Genomic DNA, 10,619 nt, shown 5'->3' with positions numbered 1-10,619 from the left:
CTGAGGCCCTTGCCCAGGCTCCAGCTCTATATTTTGAGGAATTTCCCAACCTTGAGCAGGGAAACCTACTCGGAGACGCCCCAAAAGCTGCTGCTAGAAGTGATAGTGATAGGACTACGGTAGATAAAAAGCCATGCGGCCGAAGGGGCTGCAGTGAGGGGGTGGGGGCTGGGCTGTGCTCAATCACGCCTTCCTCTTTCTTGTCCCTCCCTTCCCCGGGCTCCACCCCCAAATCTACAGGGATTTTCCAGTGTGGAGTTGGCAACCGTATATCCCCGCCCACACACACACCAGGTTCATGTGGATGCATTTGAGGAGGAGGGAACTTTGAGCTGCAGTAAGAAGATGATAGATAGATAGATAGATAGATAGATAGATAGATAGATAGATAGATAGATAGATAGATAGATAGATAGATAGATAGATAGATAGATAGATAGATGATCCAAACTATAGCGCAGTTTCAATATGTCATGCTGGTAACAGACAGCTGAAAATTGGCAGAGAAATTTGGGAGCGCCAAAATGTTGGCCTCTTTGAGCCACTCTGCAAGGCCTTTGGGTACAGGAAGCATGAAGGACATCACTGCTTTTCCATCCAAGAAGCCCTGAGGGAATAAAGGCTGAATTTTTCCATTCTGGGTTTTTCTTACTAAGCTCAGACTCCCCCCCCCCCCCCCGGCAGCGCCATCACCGCGTCATGCAGAGGGCGCCGCGGCACACGAAACGCCCCATTTTTGGTGGCAGGCGCTCTAGCCACCTGACTATCTATGGTACAGCCTTCCGGGTAGCCCTGCGGATGCGCGTCATTCGTCCTTCCGCTCGCGCCTGCGCAAAACGGTGGCCCTCCTCTCGCTGGCTTCCCCCTGAGCAGCAGGTAGGGTCGCGGAGTCCGGGCCGGAGACGCGGAGGGAGGTTTCGCTTCCTCCCTTCCGCAGCCTCGAGCTTCTCCGCCGGTCCCTTCCCTTCGGGCGCTTCCTGTCACAAAAGGGACAAACGGCGGGGCCGAGAAGGACAAGCCCCGTGTCAGCGGGCTGAGAAGGAGCCGGGGGTGGGCGTGGCCAACCTTGGGAACGTTCTTGGCCGGTGGGCGGAGCCAAAGATGAAGGTTCTTTTTTTTCCCCGACGGAGGCCCATGAGGTCCAGTTCGCTCTGTTCTGTTACTGCCTGGCCAGGCTGATGCATCTAGGGGAGCGGTCCTTTGCTTATGCAGAAGGTCACCTTTAAGAAAATGCATCATTTATTCTGTCGACCCCGTGCGTTTATATCCCGCCTTCTCTCCTGGAATTTAAGGCGGCTTACCTAGGATTCCAGGGAGACCTCTTTTATGGTTGCCAACCTCCAGGTGGAACCTGGAGATACCCCATCCCCCCCAGATCTATTATTGATCTCCAGACGATAGAAATCAGTTCCCCTGGAGAAAAAAAAAATCAAGATGGGTAGCTGTTAGGGTTGCCAGCCTCCAGGTGGTGGCTGGAGATCTCCCAGAATTACAGTTGATCTCCAGGTGATAGAGGTCTGCTTTTGAGGGTGGCGTCTATGGCATCGTGCTATTCTGAGGCCCCTCACTTCCACAAACCCCACCCTCTCCAGGGTCCATCCCCCAAATTTCCAAGAATTTCTCAACCAGGACCTGGCAACACTAGTAGCCATATTTGTCTGTAGCAGTAGAAAAGAGCAAGAGTCCAGTAGCACCTCATAAGACACAAAATTTGTGATAGGATGTGAGCTTTCATGAGCCACAGCTCCCTTCTTCATTTAGTCTGTCTGTAGCCGTAGAAAAGAGTCTAGTAGCACCTATAAGACTAACAAAATGTCACAATTATGTGCAGGTTTTTCAGTTCTGCAGAACGCCTAATCAGACCAAATGCTATAAAAAGGGTTGGGGAAACAGAAGTCATGAGAATGTCTTTGCTGAGACATATACTTCCTCCTCCCCTTTTAAAAAGTATAATTTGAAAAATATTCAAAAAAAGTAGTATAAGTATTGTAAAAGTATGTTAAAAGTAGAATGTAATTCAAAGAAGTATTATCTGGCTTTTGTTTTTTGATCCATTAAATTTGTGAGATCTGTAGAACACTGTCCATGAAACAGATATTAATAGAGGCTGAAAAGGATCATAGATTCTACGAGCTACCCACTTTGCTAAATGAGCATCTGTAGGCCAGTATGGCGTGTGCATGAGAAAACGCACCACGAAGCATAGTCATGATGGAAAATTGCACCATGAATGTGCGTCATTCCGTAAGTTTTGCACATTTTTCGGGAGGGGGAGAAGATGTGTGGAAACGGCCCATGTTGGCCTATAGCTGCAAAATAAAATAGGAGTCTTGTAGTACTCCAGAAGCTAACAAAATTTATTCCAACATATGCTTTCACAAGTCAGAGCTCTTTTAGTTAGGTCTGACTCACAAACTTATGATGGAATCAGTTTTGTTAGGAGTCCAGGGCCACTTTAGAGACTTACTTTACTTTCTTTCCTTTTTAAAAGCTTGTCTAGCTAGTGCTGTCATCTTAATCTTGTTGCAGTTCACTACTCGTTGTACTACTCAATTAGTGGCTATTGTTGACTTGAGATCAGTTTGGAAACCAGTTTGAGCTTTCTTATCCTCTGCATATGAACCTTTGGGACCAAATGTGCTTCTTCTTATGTCTCATCCCCATAAGAAGAGTTATGTGAGCTTCTGGGGCAATCGTTTTCCCAGATGATGCTTTGTTTAAAAAAAAGGAAGTGGCGTGGCATGGTGAAAAACTAGGGCCAGTGCTGCTTCAGGCAGTTACTGAGCAGTTTTAGAGAAGGGGAGAATGCTGTAAGCCACTTAGGATTCCCCTTGGGGAGAAAAGGGGGTGGAAGGTACAAACGAAGTACGTAAATATTGGCATGGCCTCTCCAGGTGAATTTCATGCTTCAGTTTTTGACGTGCGGCAAATCTGTGGCAGTGGAGAGTCAGCCTAAATCCTGAACTGTGCCATTCATGTGCTGGTTTCATTAGCAAGAATCTGGGTAGGCTTTCTTGATAGCTCTTCCCCAGTTCTTTGGGGTTCTCTGCGAGGGCTCCCCAAATGCCCAGCCTGACCCTTTTCTAGAGATGATACAAAGCCTATCAGGCCAACCTTTAAAAATTACAATTTTAGTACTATCTTCAGACTTTTGTCGTATTGGTTCCATTTATCCGTGCTGAACCTTTGGGGAATGGATAGGACAGAAACACCAGAGGAACACACCGGCCTGTTGTACTTTAGGGCTTTTGTTTTAAAAGGATAGAATCCAGTCTGGCAATGACAGGACCAAACCTTGAAGCGCTGGAATGAAGTCAGTGCCAAAATTCTTGGATGGCTGGGTGGTCAAACCTATAGGCTCCCTCCTTCCTGAGCCCTCCTTCCGCTAACATTTACGTTTTCCTGCCCTGTAGGTATTGTACTGTGTTGTGTCCTCTTCGTGGTGGGGGTGGGGGGTTGCAAGATTTCCAAGTTGCATTTTTCTCTCGTGGTGGTCTTTATGAATGTGAGCCTTGGACCGTGTTGTTTTCCATGAATCAGTTCTGCCATGAACCTTCCTTCTATGATGGCTTTCTGTTGGCAGCAAGCAATAGGACGTTTGGGGCACTCTTCTCCTAATGTTGTGATGTTTGGTTCTTTTCCAGCTGTTGAGTGTGGCCGCTCCCCAACGTCCCTGAATATGTATACCTGTGCAAAGTTCGTCTCCGCTCCCGCCCTTGTGAGTACCAAAGATGGATCTTATCTGGGATGCTGTTTTTAAAAATTACCCTCTTTTTCAGCATTTCTGCCCACCTTGGCAAACAGGCTCAGAAGATTAGCAGTCTGCATAATTCTAATTGTGCCATCAAGCATGGAGCATGGCCTCTGATTTGCAATATAATTGCTTCTGTGAATTTTTTTTCCTTTCCTTTTTCATTTCCCTTTCCTTACAAAGGAAAGGAGCGTGTTTCTAGTCCTCATGATGGCCAAGAAAAAAAATCTGAAAACAACTGGGTGCTTTTATGAATCTAAATGTGTTAGCTTGACGCCTGGAGTTCAGTGGTTGGGACTTAGCTCATTCTTTGGATCTTTATACTCCACTTTTCTCCCCAGTGTGGACCGCAAACAGCTAACTAAGTCACACTCCTATGAGTAGGTTAGGCTGAGAGAGTCAACCAAGGTCACTAAGTGAGCTTCCATAACATAGTGAAGATTTGAACCTGGGTTTCCCATATCCTAAGTTTCCCAGATTGTAGTCCGACTAGTATGCCACACTTGCTTTCAGTTTGGTTGGGGCTGTTAGTTCCTGTCCCTCTGCCCTTAGACGCTCATTCATTTTCTTTTGCTTGTCTTCCATCAGTCAACCCTCCTGCCAAAAACTTGAACGCATAATACCAAATTTCTTAAGTTGCACTTTTAGTGAAATGATTCAGTTGCCTCTTGTGCACGCTACCTACCTCCAGGGCAGAACTTTTACTGTAATGGGGATGTAATGCTCTTTCCCAGGGCTGCTGCAGAGGACTGACTGTAGTACAGTCGGGGATGTTCTCTTCCCCTTCCCCCTGATACCTTCTTTATCTTCAGATAAAGAAGTGAGTTGTGGCTCACAAAAGCTTATACCCTACCGCAAATTTTCTTAGTCTTAGAAGTGCTACTGGACTCTTGCTCTTTTCTGCTTCTAAGAGAAAGAGCGGGATAGAACTGTAGTAGGCGAACAGCCAGCATCCACACCTGTCCGGGAAGAGGCACAGGGATAAAATCTGCTGGGCTGGTTTATGGTTCCTACACATTCCTCTCCATAAGGGAAATTTGGAGTAGAAACAGAATTGGACTAATTGCCAGTCAGAACTCTTTGTAGACCAGCCAAGGAGGCCTTACTCGAGCCCCTGCGTCATGGTTGTTCCTGATAACTGTAGACTGCTTCTAATAACTAAACTTGTGTGTGCTTGCAAAAAAAAAAGTTCATACTGTTGGGAATTGCCCTCGGTTGTGTGTCTTCAGTTTACTTTTTCTCTGTGCAGGTGAGGAACAGCTCCCAGCTGCTCTGCAGGCCCATTTCTGCCTCTCTACTGAATCGGTTTGAAGGCAGGACGAGCGAGGTAAATCAGTGTCGCTTCTAGGCTCTGTTGTGTAAGCGCGAAGTAACTTGGCCTGTGGAAGGGATGCTGCGCGGGAAGCTAGCAGGAACTCGGCTAGGAAATGCTGTGTAGTTGCTTTAACTGAGTAAGAAAGGAGAGAAGTTGGGTTGCTGAATTACAGTGTTGTCATTAGGGGGGCATCGTGAGGCAACAGGTGCCGTCTTTGCAAAAAGGTGTAAAATCAAAACATCATCCCAGTGAAGCACCTTCAAGAGTAACGTTTATTTCAACCTGAGCTTGCAGAGTTGAAGAGCTTACCTCTCTGAAAGATGATGTCTTCAGGGGTGTGTTGTCTTGCCATTATTGAAGAACCCCTGATAAGCATTCAGGGAGGCTTGTGGTTCCCTGGAAGGATTTGGTAACTGTCATATGATGTCAAGCTCAAGCCATGTATTGGCAGCCCTCAATCAGAAGCAAGGTGTGTTAATAGCTACTGTAGTGTTCTGTGGGGCCATCGATGCATTTGTGGGCTATTTCAAAGCCATGGAGCATCATGTTGGGCTGCAAACTTTTCTCTCCTTTCCTGTTTCTTCCTCCCAGCCCCGCTGCATCTCTGCTACGCAGAATGAGCTCTTGCCGGTGTTGCGCCGGGAGTTCCAAACCAGCGCTGTCTCCAGGGACATTGACACTGCCGCCAAGTTTATCGGTGCTGGCGCTGCCACCGTGGGTGTGGCTGGCTCTGGTGCTGGCATTGGGACCGTATTTGGCAGTCTCATCATTGGTTATGCCAGGTATGTAGAATTTTTGAACCACAGTCGAAAGCCACACAGGTCTGGGAAGACCACCCAGCGGGTTTGGAAGGAGGCACACATCCTGGCTCAGTAAGCCAGAGACTTAATTTGTGTGTTGGTCACTAGCTGATGTCTGTAAGTAGGAATTTCTAGGTATTTGGGAATCTGACTACATCCATGCCATGAGCCCACCGTGGTGAACTGTTTAAAATCTGGATTTCTAAAGCTGGTTCTCATAGTGGCTTCTTTGTAAGAATGCATGCTGTAGAATAGTGTTTTGGGTTTTGTTTTTCTTTCTTTCTTTTTTCTTTCTTTCTTGTCCCATATGGCTTGAATGTGCATGTGTGGGCAGGTAAACTTTTATTTTATTGCATTTACTATATTTATACCCTACCTGTATCTCTGAAACTCCAGACAGATTGCAGATTCTAAAACAGTCTAATCATACAGCATAAGATAACCAATGAATAGGACTAGGATTACAGAATTAGAGAACAATGCAAACCGCAAACTACCCAAGGCAAGGTTGACTATAAACAGTGCAAAAAGTGGAGTTACAGAGTTGTCTCCCATTGTTGGGGAACCCTTGATAAATTTCAGTGAAGATCGGGGTTCCCTGGAACGGCGGCACCCAGTGTATGATATCAAACTCAGGCCATGTACTGGACTAACCCTGGTATGGAACTAAAATGCAGTAAAGGTAAGGTGATAATCTACAATAATCATTGCAGTAGAGCCATTATAAAGGCATTTTCCGGGACTGTTTTGTTCCACTGCACTTCTAATTCCATTATAAAAATTACCTTCTTAAACCACTTCTGGTTTGCTCATTATGTAGAACTAGCAACAGAGCCCGTTTTTTAAAAACCGGGCCCTAGAAAATCCAGGAACGCTGGCCATCCCACGGCGCCGGCGGCAGCACCCTCTGGAGGCCGTATTGGCCATGACACACTTTTTATCCTGGTGCACCAGGATAAGAAGTGCATTGTTATCAATACGGCCTTCCTTTTATGCAGAAAATGGGGTAAACATAATCCGTTTATTGCAAGGCTGTGTTAGGTTAGGCAGTGAGGACTTTCTCCTGTTCTAAAATCATGCTGTTTGGAGGGATGTCCCTGTAGCCCTGTCCCTCCCTCACAGTGCCTCGCAGCAGGAGAGAGATGCTAGCACCACGGGAGCACTGTGCTGTTTGCCTCACTCACTGGCCTCTCTCTTTCCATTGCAGAAACCCTTCCTTGAAGCAGCAGCTCTTCTCCTATGCCATCCTGGGTTTTGCACTCTCCGAGGCCATGGGCCTGTTTTGCCTGATGGTGGCTTTCCTCATTCTCTTTGCCATGTGAAGGATCCCGACGTGGCCGCCTGCCGTGCGCTTCCCACTCATTCCTCTGTGTTTAGTCCCGTGTGTACTCCAGCCTGATGTTCTGCGGCAGATCGGGAGAGCCTGTCCGTTAACTGAATCCGTCTGGCTCAGAGGGGGAAAGAGAATAAATACTGTATTGATATACATTTTCTTGCTCTTCTTGGTGGTTTCTTGGCTAGCGGCTGAACCCCGGTATCTTTCTTCAACCGTGAACGCACAGCTCTACCAATCTGGCCGCTGATGGGTGGCTGGCCTCGATTACGTAATCTTTGTAGCTCAAATCCAGATCTGAGTATTTCAGACCTCTGCTTTTCATCCATGATGTGATGTTCATGCCAGACATGTAAACAAGAAACTGAACTTTCAAAGCCTAAAACTTCAGTTTCAGTATGAGAATTCTTGAGGATTTTAGGGTGGGGTTTCCCCCTTAAAAAATGTTTTGCTTTTCTTTTGGACTTGGCTGTAATTGTTATGTAAGATCTATTACGTTTCTATTGCATTTTAACCCGCCCTTCCTCTAGGAGCTCAGGGTATTGTATGTTTATTTATACAAATATTTATAACCCATCTTTTCCTTGTGGCTCAAGGCAGCTTACAGTTCCAAATTAAAACCATACATGATACTTTAAAAACCATTCCAAAGAAACAGCTGCAGCTCAAAGCCCATTAAAAGTCCTAGCAAATAAGATGGCCTTACATTGCTGCCCCCAAATTTCTGAAGATGAGGCCCATTCACCTACTCCAGGAGTCTGATGTACAAAATAGAAGCCGCTACTGGTAAAGACCAGGCTGTGGGAGATGCCAAGGGGGCTGTCTTGAGTGGGGCAACAGCCAGAAGGTGCCAACTGAAGGACTGTAATTGGCAAAGACATATAGAGTTGGATCCAACACAGTGTTTCCACGTGCACAAGGAATGCACGGATCCAGCCCATGGGGTTGGAGCCAAACTAAATTTTCCATCAGCAGGATGGAACTTTCCTGCCTTCCCTCTTCCAGTGAAGCCCTTTATCTTCATGAATCTCCAGTCCTGAGGAACAACATGAAGCAGGGAGGGTGCAGCAAGAAGGACTCAGCAAAAATTTCTGTTAGGAGTAAAGTTAACAATAACAACAACATTCGATTTATATACCACCCTTCAGGGCAACTTAATGCCCACTCAGAGCGGTTTACAAAGTATGTCATTATTATCCCCACAACAAAACACCTTGTGAGGTGGGTGGGGCTGAGAGAGCTCTAAGAGAGCTGTGACTGACCCAAGGTCACCCAGCTGGCTTCAAGTGGAGGAGTGGGGAATCAAACCTGGCTCTCCAAATTAGAGTCCCGCGCCGTTAACCACTACACCAAACTTGCACCAAGTTGGTCTGGATTCAACCCATACTGTCCCCATCATGAAAATCTCATGAGCTTGGTTAGGCGAAGAGAAAATGACTGGTGTAAGGTCACCTGGTGAGCTTCATAGAAGGGATGAATTTGAATCCAGTACGCTGACCACTCTGTTACCCTGTCCCATTTATGGTGATTATGAACCTGATAGGTCCTGCTCTGCTAAGGTAACCTTGCGCGAGTTAATAGGACACGTCTGACGAACTGATACGTCTTCTGCAGGTGCGGTGTTCTGTCTTAAACCCAACCAAGTCGATACCCAAAGAGCGCTCCTAGCAAAGCACAGACAGGCTCCCAGAATAGTCTGTGCAGCCCACATATGTTGATGCTCCTTTGGGCCATCACAGGTCATGCGGTGCTATCCGCTGACCTGTGTGGACAGCTGCCCACATTTAAAACCGAGGCTTCTCCCAGCTCAGTTTCTCTGGGGCCTGCCACGTAGCGTTTCCAGATAGTAGCGTCTCAGCAGAAGTGAATACAAAGATCAGCACTGGTTTAAATAAATAAATATTAAATATAAATAAAGGAATGGTCTGCCCATGTTTTTTATCTCTAACACCTTTATCTTCAGCTGAACACTGCCTCTGAATTTGGAGGGTCCATTTAAGCTATTGTCATCAGCCATTGCTAGACCTCCGTGAATTGATTCTAATCCATTTAAGAAATTTAAATCCACGGAGACCATCAGCACATCTAAGATGTTTTCAACAACACAGTGTTTTGATTAGTTCTCCCACTGTGGTTTGAAGGGGTGCCTAACACTGAACTGGCTAAAACCAAGGTGTTGGGTGAAACCTCACACCCAACCCTCTAGCCACCGCGCTGATCAGCATCATTCCCCCTAAGTTCTAGCATTGGTGGTGGAAAGTGCCGTCAAGTCATAGCTGGCTTGTGGCGACCCCTGCTGGGGGTTTTCAAGGCAAGAGATTAACAAAGGTAGTTTTGATATTGTCTACTTCTGCAACCCCAATCTTCTTTGGAGGTCTCCCATCCAATTACTTTCTAAGACGACCCTGCTTAGCTTCCAAGATCCGACGAGATTGGGTTTGTCTGGGCTATCCAGGTCAGGGTACGTTCTAGCATTAGGGTGGGAGAAAAAATTTCCCCGTCTTCAAATCATTCATAATTTCAGAAAAAAACTCTTAACGTCTTCCCTTCCTCTTCCTTCCTGATCTTAAGCCTCCAAAAGTTAAAACATTTCTTCACAGCAAATGTATTCCAACCCGTACAATTATTCTCGTTCCCTTTTCAATACTTTGTGCCAAACTGTCCTAGCAAAACCCCTGTGCTACGCCATTCATCTGACCCAAATATGACTCTGTGTGTAAACAGCCGGCTCAAAAGTGCTTTAGGGATTCCTAACGGGGCTTAACCTGTATCCATACACGTTGCAGCTTGTTCGAAGACCCACAGCTGGCCCTAGCAATCTGCTCCTCTTGGTGTTGCTAGGGAACCAGCTGGGTTGGTGTTTGTTACAGTTGTGTGTGTCTGTGTTTTGGAAACCTGCTAACATTCTGAACCAGCCAGGCCAACGATAAAATGAGCTGAGTGAGGGAAGGGTGTTAAAAAAACCAAGGGAGGGCTACCTACTTTGTATCTGAACTGCATAGTCAGTGTCCTGTCTGAGAGATCCAGAGGAGTTAGCTATGTTAGTCTGTAGTTGCAAAATTGTAGAGTCCAGTAGCACCTTTAAGACTAACACACTTTATCGTAGCATAAGCTTTCGAGAACCGCAGCTCTCTGTGGTGCTGTGCATCTGACGAAGAGAGCTGTGGTTCTCGAAAGCTTATGCTACGATAAAGTTGGTTAGTCTTAAAGGTGCTACTGGACTCTTTACTATTGCATCTGACGAAGAGAGCTGTGGTTCTTGAAAGCTTATGCTGCAATAAAGTTGGTTAGTCTTAAAGGTGCTACTGGACTCTTTACTATTGCATCTGACGAAGAGAGCTGTGGTTCTTGAAAGCTTATGCTGCAATAAAGTTGGTTAGTCTTAAAGGTGCTACTGGACCCTTTTACTGTCTGAATGAT

The 10,619-nt window shown here is 46.2% G+C and overlaps 1 protein-coding gene across 1 annotated transcript; it reads left to right on the top strand.

Moving 5' to 3' along the window:
* Positions 1-793: 793 nt before the first annotated feature.
* ATP5MC2 (ATP synthase membrane subunit c locus 2) lies at positions 794-7,354 on the top strand. The gene is made up of 5 exons (XM_055003975.1): positions 794-876; positions 3,645-3,718; positions 5,001-5,078; positions 5,658-5,848; positions 7,074-7,354. The coding sequence occupies exons 2-5, from the start codon at positions 3,680-3,682 to the stop codon at positions 7,186-7,188; spliced, it is 423 nt and encodes a 140-aa protein (XP_054859950.1). The 5' UTR covers positions 794-876; positions 3,645-3,679; the 3' UTR covers positions 7,189-7,354.
* Positions 7,355-10,619: the final 3,265 nt, after the last annotated feature.

The sequence above is a fragment of the Eublepharis macularius genome, chromosome 19 (assembly GCF_028583425.1).
Source record: "Eublepharis macularius isolate TG4126 chromosome 19, MPM_Emac_v1.0, whole genome shotgun sequence".
NCBI classification, from domain to species: Eukaryota; Metazoa; Chordata; class Lepidosauria; order Squamata; family Eublepharidae; genus Eublepharis; species Eublepharis macularius.
This window is presented reverse-complemented; position numbering and strand designations above follow the sequence as displayed.

What these genes read in the sequence shown, in the direction of transcription:
- ATP5MC2 (XM_055003975.1), top strand. Translation starts at nt 3,680, where the DNA reads ATGTATACCTGTGCAAAGTTCGTCTCCGCTCCCGCCCTT. An exon ending in TCGTCTCCGCTCCCGCCCTT is followed by an intron (nt 3,719 to 5,000) that starts GTGAGTACCAAA and finishes TTCTCTGTGCAG; the next exon opens with GTGAGGAACAGCTCCCAGCT. An exon ending in CTCATCATTGGTTATGCCAG is followed by an intron (nt 5,849 to 7,073) that starts GTATGTAGAATT and finishes TTTCCATTGCAG; the next exon opens with AAACCCTTCCTTGAAGCAGC.